The sequence below is a fragment of the Mustela putorius genome, unplaced genomic scaffold (genome assembly GCF_011764305.1).
Source record: "Mustela putorius furo isolate JIRA1106 unplaced genomic scaffold, ASM1176430v1.1 tig00003901_pilon_pilon_pilon, whole genome shotgun sequence".
In the NCBI taxonomy this organism is placed as follows: Eukaryota; Metazoa; Chordata; class Mammalia; order Carnivora; family Mustelidae; genus Mustela; species Mustela putorius.
The window spans coordinates 8304479-8321417 of record NW_025422049.1 but is presented as its reverse complement, the minus strand read 5'-3'; the positions used below and the strand labels follow the sequence as shown (position 1 = coordinate 8321417).

Here is a 16939-nt window from a genome sequence, read left to right as displayed (position 1 = left end):
TCAAAAATCCAAATGAAGACACCAAAATAGTGGATTTTTTCAAAAGATTTTATTTGACAGAGATCACAAGTAGGCAGAGAGGCAGGCAGTGAGAGAGAGACAGACAGAGAGACTCCCCGCTGAGGAGAGCCCAATGTGGGGCTTGATCCCAGGACTCTGAGATCATGACCTGAGCAGAAGGCAGAGGCTTAACCCCCAGAAGGAGAGTCTTAAGCAGACTGTGCTGAGCGTGGAACCCAACACAGGACTTGATGTCATGACCCTGATATCACGACTTGAATCGAAACCAAGAGTCAGATGCTTAATTGACTATGCCACCACAACCCATTAATAAAGATCTTAATAAAATAAATCAGTTGCAAATATTCATCTGTTAATACTTATCTATAATGATATTTTACATATCTCATCTTTGAAAAAAGTTTTAACACACATAAGTACTGCCAAATACTGATACCAAATACCTGATTTTAATTGAGCATATTCATCTTTTAGAAGGCATTTATGAAATTCAATTAGATTCTTCTCTTGATATTTGCCTTTTAGGATGTCATTGCATACAGAATAATCACTTCTAATTGAAATTTAGGTGGAAGCTCCTAAAATGCACAGTGAAAATGATTTTTTTTTTTTTAAATCAGAGAGCTAGAAGGCCCGCAAGCAAAGCGAGTGGCAGGTAGAGGGAGAAGCAGGCCCCCCACTGAGCAAGGAACCCGATGCACAACTCAATCCCAGGACCTTAGGATCATGATATGTGCCAAAAGCAGCCATTTAACTGGCTGAACCACCCAAGTGTCCCTGAAGTTGATTTTTTAAAAGATTTCATTCATTTATTTGACAGAGAGAGAGAGAGAGCGAGCGCACTAGCAGGGGGATTGGGAACAGGAGAGGGAGAAGCACACTCTCTGCCAAGCAGGGAGCCCTATATGGGGGCTCAATCCCAGGACTCTGGGATCATGACCTAAGCTGAAGGCAGCAATTTAACCGACTGAGCCACCTAGGCACCCCCAGTGAAATTGACTTTTTAAATATAGAAATTTCCGGGGCGCCTGGGTGGCTCAGTGGGTTAAGCTGCTGCCTTCGGCTCAGGTCATGATCTCAGAGTCCTGGGATCGAGTCCCGCATCGGGCTCTCTGCTCATCGGAGAGCCTGCTTCCCTCTCTGTCTCTCTGCCTGCCTCTCCATCTACTTGTGATTTCTCTCTGTCAAATAAATAAATAAAATCTTTAAATATAGAAATTTCCTTTGCACTTTGCATCAAGTTTTGCAAAACACCGCTGGAATTGTAATTTGAGCTCAGAAAAGATATTCATTGCAAACTGGTGTGGAAATGCAAATCTTGATTTTTGTTTTCATTTTTGAGAGCACAGGAAGAGATTAAAGTAATGACATTACTTGCAATTGAGACAATGTTAGTTGTCTTTGAAATGACTTTACTGAAATGTAACTTTCACATATAAGCAGTGTTTTGCCTTGTAATTTTCTTTCAAATGAATTAAGTAACAATTTGTCTACAGCAAAAGTTAATTTAAAAAACCATCCAGCGTTCAATAACAGTGGTTGCAAGTGGTTCTCCTCATTCAGAAAATTTTCAACCTCAGCCCTAAGCGCCCCCACAAAAAAAATTTTTTTAACTTGAAAAACTTTGGCACTGCCAAGCTATTGAACTGCTGTTGGTTGGGCAAGTCAGAATCTTCAGCTTCTATTTCTGACAAAAATTCGTGTAACTGACAAGTGGGGTTAGTCCATGGGCAAATGATGTGTTGACACTAATGTTTGAAATACACAAGATAGGGCGCCTGGGTGGCTCAGTGGGTTAAGCCGCTGCCTTCGGCTCAGGTCATGATCTCAGGGTCCTGGGATCGAGTTCCGCATCGGGCTCTCTGCTCAGCAGGGAGCCTGCTTCCCCCTCTCTCTCTGCCTGCCTCTGCCTACTTGTGATCTCTCTCTGTCAAATAAATAAATAAATAAATAAATAATCTTAAAAAAAGATTTATGTATTTGAGAGAGAGAAAGAATGAGCAGGAGGAGGAGCAGAAGGAGAGGGAGAAGCAGACTTCCCGCTGAGCAGGGAGCCAGACATGGGGCTCGATCCCAGGACTCTGAGATCATGGCCTGAGCCAAAGTCAGAGGCTTAACAGACTCAGCCACCCAGGGGCCCCGAATAAATAAAGTCTGAGTTATTCGACACAGACCAATTCTCTCATCACTTTAAACTCAGCATCGGCTCTTTGAGTAAAATACAACTGAGCAGTATTGGTAACAACTGTCACCTCATTGAGAGCCAACAAAAATCACTTGAAATCATTTTCCCTGTGTTTTTTTTTTTAAGATATATTTATTTATTTATTTGAGAAAGAGGGGAGGGGCAGAGAGAAACTTAAGCAGACTGTGCTGAGTATGGCGCCAGACTCGGGGCTCGATCTCACAACTCTGAAATCAAGGTCTGAGCTAAAACCGAGAGTCAAGTTGCTCTATCGACTGTGCCACCGGATGCCCTGGCTCTGTTTTCTTTCTTTCTTTCTTTCTTTCTTTCTTTCTTTCTTCTTTCTTTCTTTCTTTCTTTCTTTCTTTCTTTTTTTTTTAAATGACTGTTGGTGTTACTTCCAACGTTCTCAGCTCTTTGAGCCACTATTCTTGCCATAAGGTTAATAGCCTTTGAAAAGTTTATTTTCCCTGAACTCATTTCTTTGGCTTCGGCAATCAAACACGATTTAATTAACTCATCATCAGTAGATGGCTTTCCTTGCTTGCCTAACAAATGAACCACTCAGAAAATTACTGTGGCTGCAGCCTCATTTTCATATTTTTATTTTTGTGAAGGATTTTTGCTATGATAAAATATTCCATTTAAAACTTTCTAGTTTTTCTAACCACTGCTTTCCTGGGAGTCAGGAACATCTCAATGAGCACTTATTTTTGGTAATGTTGTTGTGTACTGGATTCTTTTAGCAACACTACAGGGTCATTGTGTAATAAACATTGGGCTTTGACATCTAATGTGATAACCAGGTAATCTACATTCCACTGTGCCTTAAAAGCATGACATTCAAAACCCTTTTTGTTTTCTTTTTCTGACACCATGGGTATGCACGTGTAATTTAAAAAAAAAACCTGAAATGCCATAATCTGGTGATACACATGGCATTCAACATGCTGACGAGTTAGAACCACATCATGACGCCACATACAGTCTCTGTCACAGCTCCTCGACTCTGCTCCGGGAGCACAAGAGCAGCCATAGACAATACAGGCTTGAAATAACATGGCTGCAGGCACCTGGGTGACTCGGTTGATGAGCTTCTGCCTTCAGCTCAGGTCATGATCCCCAGATTGTGGGATCGAATCCGGCAGGGAGCCTGCTTTTCCCTCTCCAGTTCCCATCGCTCGTGTTCCCTCTCTCGCTGTCTCTGTCAAATAAAATCTTAGAAAAGAAATAGCATGGCTGGGGCACCTGGGTGGCTCAGTGGGTTAAGCCTCTGCCTTCAGCTCAGGTCGTAGTCTCAGGGTCCTAGGATGGAGCCCCGCATCGGGCTCTCTGCTCAGCGAGGAGCCTGTTTCCACCCCCCACCCCGCTCTCTGCCTGCTGCTCTGCCTACTTGTGATCTCTCTCTCTCTGTGTCAAATAAATAAATAAAATCTTAAAAAAAAAAAAAAGAAATAGCGTGGCTGTGTCCCAGTGAAACTTTATTCAGGGATGTTGAAAATCTGAATTTCATATTATCCTCACATTACCCTCACACATGAAATATTATAAAATGTTCTTCTTTTGACTTTTGCAACCTTTTAAAAATATAGAAAACCACTTGGGCTTGCAAGCCCTGGGAGAAAAGATGACAGGCTGGATTTGGCTGTGCTTTGCTGGTGGCTACGGCCAGTTTGATTGAATTCCTATACCCGGGGTTGAAACCATGTGTATTCATTTTCTGTTGCTGTTGTAATGTGCTACCACAGTCTTAGTGGCTTAGGAAAACCCAAATTGATTATCTTACAGTTCTGGAGATCAGAAGTCCCAAATCAATCTTGCTGTTTTAAAGTCAGGATGTCAGCAGGGCTGGTTGCTCCTAGAAGCTCCAGGGGAAAACCCATTTTGCCCCCCATGCAGCATCTAGAAGCTACCAGCATCCCTTGGCTCCTTGGCTGGTGGCAGTATCGCTCCAATCTCTGTTTTCATGGTCACATGAAGTTCTCTCTGAATTCAGACTTTCTTCCCTCTCCTAAGGACTCATGTGATTACATCAGGCCCACTGGTTTTATCCTGGATAATCTCCCCATCTCGAGATTCTTTATTTAACTACATCAGTGAAGTCCCTTTTGCCGTTTAAAGCAATATATGCACAAATTCCAGAGATGAGGACCAGAAGATCCTGGGGAAGGTGCGCCTGCGTGTTTCAGCCCACCTGCCACATGTTTGTTCTTGATTCTGCAACTTAGCAGGTAGTGTCTATGTTCACGGCCCTAATGTCCCCCCACTTACCTAAACTTCACTACACCTTTTCTCCCTCTTTCTCTCCCTATAGCCTAGAGTTTATAGATGCAAAACACACCACTACTGTTTCCGCCAAGAATACACATTGTGACAACTGTTGTTTCCTATGAGCAATTCTCTTGGCTTGTCTTCTGAGGCTACTGGAGTCAAGAAAGACCTTGAGGTTTTATACTCTGTTATTTCTCGGTTGGCATTTGTACTGTTACTGGTAGAAACAGGAACCATAGGAAAATAAAATTCCTTGCCTTCTCTGGCTAACAGAAATACAAACTCACAGCCTCATAAGGCAGGAAATGATAGTTTATTCAGTCTCTCTCTCTCTCCCCAACCCAAAATAGTTCCGGAAAATCACAATCCAGTCTGCATTTTGAAAGCCTCATGAATGAAATCCCACTCCCCTAGTCATGGATTATTCCCCGATGCTATGGTCCTCCCTTTTAGGAAAATTCTAAAGTCCTTCCCTGGGGATGGTTTGGAACTTTTTATCTCTCCGGCAGCTGCATTGCTAATACGCTTTTCTTTTCACTGAAAAGGGCTTCTATTCTGGACCCCTGCTTTGGGGGAGGGGCATAGTGCTTGGCTGGGTGCAGGGTATTTCTCCAAGACGTCAAGGTGAAAAGGGGATGGAAAGAATGCTTGGCAGACTATGCTATAGTTAGCATGTTCTAGCCTGATAATCATCTGCTAGAGGACAATCTTCTGTCTTGCTGCTCGCTGTGACAACACTGCTTCTGGTGAGGAATGTGGCGGCACAGTGTTTCTGCCGTGTGACTCCACTGTGCAGTCAAGGGCATGCCCTCCCCATCCCCTGGTGCCACGGGGCTTCCAAACTGCTGTGGTTCGTGTCCCCGAGGTTTCTGGATTAGACAGTCAGAGAACGACTCATGAGCTAGGGCAAAGGAATTTCAGAAAATCAACAAACCCACCACAAACTCAGCTACATCTCTGGCTTTCAGTGAATCTCGGACACATTTGTCCAGCGGCAGGAGCTTCCCATCTCAGCCCCTTCCCGGCTCTCCAGGATGGTAGATGCAGCTTCTCAGCCCCTATGTGAGCTAGACCTGGAAAACCTCCAAAAGCTGCTTTTCGAGCCTAAGCCCTCATCCTTGCGTTTGAGGGCATCTAACCAGCTTCTGTCCCCCTCACTTTTCCAAGGAGGGGTCTCATCATCCCCCATTAGCACATGCTCCTTCACACTGTGGCCCTTGTAGAAACTGCTTGACTTCTCTCCTGGGGATGTCTCTCCCTGCCGTCACTTCTGTTAAAACAAAACTGAAACAGACTCAGTCCAGGAAGCTTGTTCTAACCCCTACCAGACAGAGGGTTTCCTCTGCTGTGCAGCCCCTCGGCCTTTATAGATTCACGCGCCTCTGCTACATTTCTTGCCGCTGCAAGAAAGGAGAGGGAGGGAGGAAGAAGCTGAAGATCCCTGGCCATGGATGTACACACACCTTCTCCCAATTTTTCAATCAAACACTCATCTAGGTTCTGCTGTGAGAGAGTTTTGTAGATGTGATTAAGGGCCCAGATCCCATGATGGGGGGGGGGTGTTACCCAGGGTGGGCCTGACCTCATCAGATAAGCCCTTAAAGTGAACTGGGGTCTTCCTGAAGAAAGATTTCAAGTGTGAGGAGGATTTCATGGGGGAGAAGTTCTCTGTTGCTGGCTTAAAAGTGAAGCAAGCCATGTGGCAAGGAATGTGGATGACCTCTAGGACCTGAGAATGGCCCCTGGCCGGCAGCCAGTGAACAAATGGCGGGGGGATGGGGGAGGTGGTTCAGTCCTTAGAACTGCAAGGCACTGAACCTGGCCTACAGCTTGTGGTCGTTCCTTAAGCAGCAATGGAAAACAAAGGCACTTGCTTTTGTAGATTGCATGTGTGTATTAGCAGACTGCCAGTTACTGAATGAAAGGAAAAGGAGATTTTAAACTTATTTTTGTACCCCTGCCCACTACAGTGACAATGTGATGCTATCAGGGAGACTTGCCTTAACCCCTGATATGTTGGAGTCAATGGGAGCCAAAATCCTTGCCCATGAACGTACCTGCTATTAAGCAGCGGCTAGAATCACCCCCATTGTCAAGTGTCTCCTGCCTCCCACCTTAGGAACAAATTTAAGCAAATCTGATATCTTATGGACATCTTTGCTCGGATGTCTCAGCAGTCCCGCGCACTCAGTAAGCTCCCAAACTTCCTATCCCCAAAGCACCCCTTTCTCCACTCTGTTCCGGAGTTCTGTTCATGGCACCTTCAAAGCCCTCATTATCTCGGGCTGAGAACTCCAGCCATTGTTGACTCCTTCCTCTCTCTTGCCTCCAAGTTCAATCTGTTGCCAAGTCCTCCCCATTCATCCCACCCTCTCCATTTTTGTTGTCACTGCCTAGTTCAATGTTTCTCACCTAGACTACTCCAAGTGTCTCCTAGCTGCTCTCCTGGGACCCATCTCTGACTCGCAGGGCTCTAACTATGCACCACCTTCCAAATAAATCGTTAGCTTGACGTTCCAAGTCTCTATGACTTAACCCAAACTTACCTTTCTCATATTTTCATAAATTCTTAAAATGAGTGTTTTGTTTTGTTTTACCTTCTAAGTTATTTGGGGTTGACCTTTACAAATTATTCTTTTAAACTATTATTGCTTTTGCAGGTCCACATACTAACTGTGACTCTTCTCTGCAACCTGCTGCTTTTTCCCGTGCATCTTACCATTACTTTTGCTTCAGACTCTCTGCCCTCCCAATTCTCCGCAGTCGGATATTCTCTCGGATATTCTCATACCTTGGACTCTTCCGAATATATAGTAGCCGCTTGGCTTGTTGAACTGCCAAGGGGAAATGTGGTTCCAGAGCCAAATTGTGAGTGCCCAGAGCTAAAACCTCATTGTGCTTGCCTTAAGATCTCATTCCCTCCCCCAGGACACACACCACCATTTTATCCTGCTTGGGGGTGATCACTGGCCTAACATTGGGACCAGAATCCCGCACGCTCATCTCACAGACGAGGGACCCACAAGCTTCTTGTCGTAGCCAAGGCCGATTTATTCTTTTGATTTTCAGTGATTTGAACCAGTCACACACTCTCCTCCCTAGCCTCCCGGGTCCCTAGAGTTCCCGCTTCCCGAGAACTAGATGTGCCTCCACCCACTGTCTCCTCCTCCCATCTACTTAGGGACTCCCATCCTCTTCTCCCTCACCCCCGCCACCCCGTACCGTCGCCCGTCGTCCCCAGCCACAGTGCGCACTGTCATAAGTGATCTGATTTCCAAAAAAAAAAAAAAAAAAAAAAAAAAAGGATAGAAAAAGAAAATAGGAAGAAGCCTCCCAGGGTTCGTCTTAGCCTGGGCAGGTGGAGACGGACCCCATTCCCGCACTAATTCCTAGTGAATTACAGGCTTCCGCCCGGTGGGCCGCGTGCCTCTCAGTCCCGCACGGGCCGGGCGCTCCCCGCCTCCCGCTGGGGTTTAATGACCTAAGCAACTTTCCCGGCCGCCCCCCCCCCGCCCTGTCTTGGTACAGCCTGTCCGGCGTACGGCGTTCGGCGTTCCACTCCCCCCTCTCTTTCCAGGTTGGTTCAGCCCCCGTCTACTCCGGGGTGGTGCTTAGTCGGCGCCAGACCGACCCTCGACTTCGGAGGGGCAGTGCCGTTCTTCTGGGCGCTCCCTCGGCGTCCGCTTCAGCTCCTTCAGCCTCCTCGGCCTCTTCAGCGTCCGCCGGGACCCGAGACCTCGGTGTATGCCCCACCCCTGACCCCGCTAGAGATATGTCCACCCCGGCTCGGCGGCGCCTCATGAGGGACTTCAAGAGGTAAAGCGACGGGGACCGCCGAGGCCGGGGCGGGCGGGGAGGGGGGAGCTGCCAGGCGGGGCGCAGGGCGGGTCCCGGGGCGGGCCGGGGGCGGCGGGGGGGCGGCCCGGAGCGGACGCGGGTGCCGGACCGCGGGGCCCCTGTCTGTTCCCCTGAAGGTTGCAGGAGGATCCTCCGGCGGGAGTCAGCGGGGCTCCGTCCGAGAACAACATAATGGTTTGGAACGCGGTCATTTTCGGGTGAGTCTGCGTTACGGGGAGGTGCCGGGAGGTGGGGGGGGGTACTAGAGCCGGCCGGGCCTGCCGTCGGGGACCGGCCCCCCGGCGGGGACGGAAAGGCAAAGGGGGAATGTTTGGGTCCGCCTGGGCCTAGGCGCCTCCCCGGAGCCTGTGCCTCGATTAGCTCGGTTCCCGCTGCCAGGGGAACCGTTTGGGGTTCTGAGGGGGGCGGAGCGGGGAGTGGTGTCGGTTAGGCGCGGCGGCCTGCGCCGGCGTTCGGAGCCCCAGACACCCATGTGTACTGGCTCTCGGACCCAGGAAGCGGTGGTTTAGCAGAGGTAGAGTTGGCAGAGCTGGGAATAGCCATGTGTCTTAAGGTGAACCCCTTAAGGGAGAGGGGAGCCCCTGAAGCGGGAACTGACTGTCTCTCTCTCTTTCTGTGTGTGTTGCAGGCCTGAAGGGACCCCGTTTGAGGATGGTAAGAGAGTTTCTTTACCCACCTTTCAGGAGCCTGAGCATCTGGGGGAGAGGGTTCCCAGTCATCCTGGAAGTGCCTCCTACTTAAGAATCCGCTTCTCCCTAGCCTCTGCCTGCTACAGGCTTCAGTGGACTCCCATATGTGGCAGGTGGTTCTGGCCATTGTCTGCTTGACTAGAACTGCACCCTTTTTCTTGCTTGCTTCTTTAAAAAAGAGAAAATGGGGTAAGGTGATCACTTTTTACAAGGAGCATCATAACACTGATGTTAAGGGTTCTTGAGGTTTGGGCTGTGTTCCTGCTGGGTTCAGCACCCTGTCAAGTTACTGACTTAGTATCAACCCAGACACTTTCTGATAGACTCAGAGACCCTAGAGACCACCTGGTTCAGAATTCTACCGCAGGGGCAGTAACTGTGTTCAGCAGGTGCTTAACGTGTATCTGTTAGTAGTTGGATGGGTGCGAGAGAGTCCCTTACATAGAACTATCTGGTTTCTACAATCTGGTGTTGAATGCCTATCAGCCTCATGGTTCTAAGATGGTCTTTAATGGCACCTTTAATGGCCAGCTTGACTATAACTTTGTTTCTTATTTTTAAATGAGTTTTCAGTGTGCTTTTATCAAGACTTTATGGTCAGTATTCTCAAAGCAGTTTCAGAATTAAGGAGAACCTTAATGTACTGTCTTGACAGGTTCCAGCCTACTTGAAGGTAGTATGTGTACCTATAGGTACAGGATTTTTAATGGATTTAAGTTTGACTTTTAAAAACACGTTACTTGCTTTTTCAGTTTTTTTTTAAACTTTCTATTTTGAGACAATTACAGATTCGTATGTGGTTATAATTAATAATAATAATACAGAGACACCTTGTATACCTTTCACCCATTCCCCCACCCCTTTGGTAACATCTTGAATGACTGTACTACAATATCACAACCAGGAAATTGACATTGATATAGTTTTATGTGCGTTCAGTTGTGTGCATGTGTGTATAGTTGTTTTTGGAATGCTTAATACATTTAAAACACAATTAAAAGTATTTGAACTTCTGATCGACATCTTTAATATTTGAGGTATTTGAAAAAGAAAAGCATCTTTACTTTTTTCAATGACCATCTTTCTTTACTCAGTGTTTGACACACACACACACACACATGCACACACCTGCACACACACAAATACACACATACATAGAACTCTGTCTGGAGCGGGGAATGAAAACACTTTTGCAAAGTACTAAGTATATACCTGTATTGCCGAGTTGGATTGCTTTCTGCTGTTACCGGTCTGCAAGATGCGATGTGGGAGGGCAGTGTCATCCAGCTCTCCAATTTGTCTCAAATACTCAGATTTCCCTAGGAGACTGTGGACAGTCACCTGAATACTTTCAGTTTCCTCCCTGTCTCCACCCCCTGGGTAAATGTCACTGCTCTTCAGTGCTGCAATAAAAAGAAACGGCAGCAGGGAGTGATGCTAAAGGCATACCACTTTGGTGCAGTAAATCATTTGAACTGATCCGTGGCAAGAGCTAGCTCAACTTCATTTCCCTCTCCTAGATTGGTGCTAGTTCTTTATACCGAAGCATTGTGTGCAGATTAACTGTGTATTTGCTTTAGCTCTGGCAGGCTTTATTTTCATTGGCTTCTTCTTTTCCTCCTGACTTCACTTGGACAGCTTTATGCCGGGCACAGCTTTATTAAGACTGCATTGCTTTGCTGGAGGATTGGCTACTTAAATATTTCAAGGGTGCTTCACTCATTTTAAGTGGTATGAATTGAGAAGGTACTTAAGGAATCCATTATCTACCTGGATCTTCCCCGTTGACATCACTGGTTCTATTTTTGATGATGTGTGTCTTCATACCGGCATTGCTGAAAGGAACTACTCAAGCTAAATGACAATACCCTTCTCTGATTCATTCTCTTGAACGGTCTGCTGTCTGTGGATGCTTCCTCAGGTGTCTAGAACATAGGCTGTGGCTCCCCAAAAAATTTTGACCATTTTTTAATACCCTTTATTTACAGTTAGGGAATTTACTAGAAAAGACTGACTAGGAACAAGTGGCATAATTGATTTTGCTATTTCCAATGTATCACCTCAATCAACAGCCCCAAAACTACTTTTGCTGTTGCTTTGTAAATCATTTGTGATGGACATTTCTGGAACAGCCAGGCCCCAGTTAAAGAGAAAGACTTGAGAAAAGGAACTCTTGAGGGTATTTTGATTTAATTTTACACACATAAAGTAAGAGGAAAATGTTCTCAAGAACTTACACTACCACACAAAACACTGGGGGGCAATGCTTCCTCATCAAAATATCTTGGCATGTATGCTGAATACAAAGACTATGGAATAAAATATTCTCCATCACATCATCTAAAAATTGTCAATACACACAGTACGATACTAGTATTTGCTTTTTGTGGGAGTTTGGTTTTAAGTGTGTTAAAAATTACTTAGAAACCACTGGGGGTGTTCTTAAGGTAAATACATTCTATGAAGAGTATTTGGGTTATTATCTAAAAAATCAGAATTTCCATTCATCAAAGAAATTTTGTTTAGGTGCACATACTTTGTTTTCTCCTCCGGGGTCACAAGCTGGTGGCCAAATGGCAGAAAACACACAGGTGTTTTCTTTGGCTGACACAATATTTTCAAAAATTTGAATTTGTGAATGTCTTTAGCAGAACATATACTCTCTGATCCAACCATATCGCTCCCTGTCGCCATACCATTGCCATTGAACACGTGTACTTTTCCCAGTCCCCTGTTTAGATGGATTAATTGATACTTCCCTTATGATGTTTTGGCCTCGTCAGGAAGATGAACAAAAGCAGTACTGGTTGTGTGTACAATGGCGAGGCTTACGTCTTCCGTTATTTTAAAGCCTAACCTTCTAAATATCGAGAGGATAAGCACTACTCTCAATTGCATAATATTCTAGGACTTTAAATTTCCTTAATGTTTGTTTTGGATCTCAGAAATTGCATTGAGGCTTGTATTAAAAAGGTTCCAGTAGTATAATTGTGGCTGAAAGTGTGAACTGTCCCCTTTTAAATACGTATTTGCACCTGCCTCTTTAGCGCAGTAGGCAGCACGTCAGTCTCATAAGTACGTATTTGCAATAAGATTTGGGGTAAGTTCCTAATTTATATTCAGGTAGACATAAGCAGGTTGTTTCGCTTCTCAAGATAGTAAGCGAGCTGTTTGAAAAGACTTGATTAACTTATTTGGTGTAGCTAGTGTTAAACTTCTGGGCAAGTATTAGGCAGAAAGTTCAAGTCAAGGGTTTCGAGAGCCACCAGCCTACATACTCCACTTGAATTCAGCTTTGAGCATTTCATGTAGGTCAGAAAGAAAGTAATATTTAATATTTAAACTGATTAATTGTATATTTCGTACTGATAGTCAAATTGGGATGTTTGGTCTTTGCCTCCTTCGGTTGGGTCTAGGGATGTGAAATGTTGGAATTATTATAGCTACCATATTTATGGAACACTTATTTTTTTTAAAGATTTTATTTATTTGACAAAAAGAGACACAGAGAGGGAACGCAGGCAGGAGCAGTGGGAGAGGAAGAAGCAGGCTTCCCGCCGAGCAGGGATCCCGATGTGGGGCTCAATCCCGGGACCCTGGGATCATGACCTGAGCCAAAGGCAGACGCCCAGCGACTGGGCCACCCAGCGACACCTTGTAGAATGCTTACTTTGTGTCACTGTGCACATGTCAATCATTTAAACCTCACAATGTAATGTGGTAGGTATTATCACTAACCCCATTTTACAGATGAGGAACTTGAGGTTTAGTCAGGTCAGGTGGCTTCCTCAAGGTCTCATAACTAGGTCTGACTGCAAGGCTGCGCTCTTCCCTGATATGCTCTACCATTTCCACTTAGGCCTGTCTTGTGTTGCTTTACCGCTCTTGGACATCATATATAATGATGGTCTTAATTTAAAGTACCTGGGACCTAGTACCTGTGTGCTGTTAAATCTGCCCACTTTTAGAGCAATTCCACGATGAGAAATCTCTTACCTATAATTTAATCAGATTTCAACATTGAGCCAAATGTGTTTATACTTGAGATGCATAAGGAAGCTCAGAGTTAACACTCATTCGCACTTTTTCCTGCGTATTATAATATCAGTGGTACTGAAAAGGAAGAAGCAATGTCTCTTCCTCAAAAGTAGGAAGATTTATGACCAGGTGGTAATAAGGTAAAGTAGGTTCTCATAGACTACAGTATGTTTCTCCATTCCAAAATATTTCACTTTTTGCCCTTAGTGTTAATATACAATATCTTCAGATCTGGCTTTCACACAGTTTAAGGAGTAACAGTAGTTTGGGGAATATGTCTCTGTGTTGTACTCTAAATTATTCTGAAACTTTGGAACATTCATCATACTTGGGACAACTCTGTTAGCAGATTGTTTCCTGTGAGTTTACTGGTAGGAGACAAACTTTGGCATTGTTATGTAAGGGATCTAGCAACTGAGTGTAGTCTTTTTATCTTTTGTGGTGATAAACCTATTGGTGGAAGGAGGAAAATGCCTACTCTGAAGGAACCACTAACAAAGTATACTCGACTTGAAGTGTGGTCTATAGTATTAGAATAAATTTATAAACGGACCAGAGTAATACAGTGGAACATTCATTACCTTATACCAGACAGTGATTCCTTAAGTTTACCTGAAGAGATTTCAGTCAGGAAAAAACAATTGCCCAATTGTTTTCTTGGATTTGTTAAACCCAATTTTAAAAATATTTTGAAGGAAACAGTCTCCCTAAATCAGGGCATCCTGCAATTCTTGAATGAGATCCACTTTGTTCATTCCTTATAAATAAGTCTATAACCTAGTATGCGTCAGAGCCTCCTGCTACCTGAGGTGACACATATTCAGAGAAAATGAATTCATTTCAATAGTAGCCTAAACAAACATCATGAGAAAGATAAATTTGCTGGAGACATGAATGCAATCTAATGTGATTTTGAAATTATTTCTGCCATTAATTCCCTCCATTAGTGTGAATAATTGAGTTCATTTTATAGTGAAGTACCTTGTGAGTCATACTTAAGGATTTTTGAGAGAGACTAACGGTTTTTTCTGGCTTACATTCAATTATGTTTTCATTATAGAGTTGCTATTATATGAAAAAAAGCCAGTGAACGCTTTTATAGTTATTCTCTTCCATTTTTAAAGATAATTTGGTTATCGACTTGTATTTCTAGCATTGATTTTGGAACCTGTGTACTCTCGTTCTCTCTAGCCCATGTCAGAATCACTGGAGAGTTTAAGATGGTGGCTGGTTAAAATAGGCCTTTGAAGTCTCAGTCTTCTGAGGCAAGAGCGCCAAATTTAGGCTCTATAGTTTCTTGCGATTTTAAGGATATCTTCAAAATGGTCAGTTGCTAAAGTTATCCTGTAGGCAGTACTTTTGAGTTTAAAATGACTGTATTTTTACGTTTGGGGGTGAATGATGGCAAAACAAAAAAACAAATTCCCTTTGGGTGGTGGTTCTTACACTATCTGTCTATTTTTAGAGCAGTTCCCAGAGATCTTACCTTGTCTCTTACCTGGCCTTTCTTTCCTCCCTACCCTATATCTGCATTATTTCATTTAGTACTGGAAAAAATGTAATGTAGCATTAAAAAGAAAGTACTACTGAACAAAGCAATAAATCTGTTTCTTAAACCTTTCTTCCTAACTACAGGAACATTTAAGCTTACAATAGAATTCACCGAAGAATATCCAAATAAGCCACCTACGGTTAGATTTGTTTCTAAGATGTTTCATCCAAATGGCAAGTATCACTTTTAATGCACTGTTTTTTTTTTAATATTTTATTTATTTATTTGACAGACAGAGACCACAAGTAGGCAGAGAGGCAGGCAGAGAGAGAGGAGGAAGCAGGCTCCACTCTGAGCAGAGAGCCTGACTCGGGGCTTGATCCCAGGACCCTGGGATCACTACCTGAGTCGAAGGCAGAGGCTTTAACTCACTGAACCACCCAGGTGCCCTGTTAATGCACTGTTTTAAACTACATGGTTAATTATGGGTGGTGCTCCACGTTTTTTAGGTGTTTGTCCCTAGTACCTGAGTGTGTCTTTAGGCCTCTTGCCGTTTCCTGAAAACTGCTTGTTCATGATGGTCCATTGCGGTCCTGATCTCTAGTCCTAGAACAGGAGCAGTGAAGGTACTCTGCCTTGGCTTGGGGTCTGTGAGCCTCCTGGTTTTGATGATCTTTATCATTTACTTATTACCCCAAAATGAGGACGCTCTTGATGTTCCCTTTTGATGTTGGATTGGGGTAGTCTTGCGTTGTGACTATTTTCACGACATCTAGAACTGTTTATTCAAAACAATAGTTTTCAACTTTAGATGCGGATCAAAATTGCTGTGGAACACTTTAAAAATAGAGATTCCTTGGCCCTGCTCCAGACCTACTCAATAGGAGATTCTGTGGCTGAGGGCTCCGGTGTTTTGGAAAAGCAGCATGGGTGATTCTGATGTACATTCTGCTTTTTTGGCTAGTAGTAAGCCTAGAACAGCTTGCTTTTTTATTCAGGTTAATAAAGTATTTTCTGGGATATCAGATATTTTTATCTTCATGCCGAAATGAGACCTTGTGAACTCTGAGCTATCTTTTGTTATTTCAGATAACAGAGTTTGCAAATTTCGTGGAATAAATTTCTCACTTGTCTGGATGGCTGGGGACCCTGTTGGAAAACGTGTATGATTTCCTGGTTAATAGGGCAGTCTTTTCAGAAGAAAGAACACTAAATAGCTTCTAGTTTTATATCAATTAAATAGTTGACATTCTTTGATTATTTCACTAGAAATTATTAGGACACTTCTTAGGAAGATAACTGAGAAGCAGTTTGGGAATCTTTTTAAACCTCACAAAGTATTCTTGACTATGTTTGTTTTGACTGTGTTGTTAAAAATGGGAATGGTTTTACTACATTTAACATACCTCCGCTGTGCTCTCAGTCTATGCAGATGGTAGTATATGTCTGGACATACTTCAGAACCGCTGGAGTCCAACTTATGATGTGTCTTCCATTTTAACATCCATACAGGTGAATTTTCCTTGATGTGACTAACTGTGGCCTTTGAGATGTTTTATTAGTACTTGAATTGTTTCTGAAAGTCCTAACTTAAGGTGAAGGGCAGGTCATTAAGACCCTTGCCCCCAGAAAACATGTATTTGCCTAGCTACTAGCAGATTAATGTTACTTTGATTAGTATGCTAAGAGATCAACTTTTAGTTGTTACTGAGGACAATTCAGTTGAATGATATAGATATATATATCTAAATTTTTTTTGCATTGAGGAACTGACCTTTTACAAATTGTCTCTATAGTCCCTATTGGATGAGCCCAATCCCAACAGTCCAGCAAACAGCCAGGCTGCTCAGCTGTACCAGGAGAACAAGCGGGAATATGAGAAACGTGTTTCTGCAATAGTAGAACAGAGCTGGCGTGACTGTTGACCCGGGTGCAGCAAAAGAAGAGGCTGGTCATAAGAAAAATATATATTGATGTGTTTGTCACCTTCCTATTCCTCAGTGTCATTACATTACTTTATTAAAAGCAAAATAGCTGTCGTGCCGTTTCCATCTTCCCTTGGCGAGCTCTTCCTACCCCTTCTCCCCTCTCCTTGAACATCAGAAAACACCCTCTACGAGATCAAATGTACTGTACCTGGGTTACGTGCGGAAATCACTAATGCTTCATCCCTTTTCTGTCGTCTCATCTCCAGCTTTAGGGTGGTATTGTGTTACTGTACTCTACACTAAGCTTTTAAAGTGAATTGTTGTACAAGTGGTGCTTATGCATAGCTTGATGGCCGGGATGTTATTTTTAACAAAAGGATTGCTAAAGCGTTTCATCCTGGCTGGTCCTTCACTTGCGTTGGATTTAGAAGTGAATGTTTGGAATACAGCCTCTGAA

The 16939-nt window shown here is 43.9% G+C and overlaps 1 protein-coding gene across 1 annotated transcript; it reads left to right on the top strand.

Annotated features, from left to right (window-relative positions):
• The first annotated feature begins 8041 nt into the window (after window positions 1–8041).
• Window positions 8042–16593, top strand: UBE2A (ubiquitin conjugating enzyme E2 A). The gene is made up of 6 exons (XM_045068269.1): window positions 8042–8293; window positions 8452–8532; window positions 8964–8989; window positions 14698–14787; window positions 15978–16066; window positions 16351–16593. The coding sequence occupies exons 1-6, from the start codon at window positions 8250–8252 to the stop codon at window positions 16477–16479; spliced, it is 459 nt and encodes a 152-aa protein (XP_044924204.1). The 5' UTR covers window positions 8042–8249; the 3' UTR covers window positions 16480–16593.
• The last annotated feature ends 346 nt before the right edge of the window (window positions 16594–16939 follow it).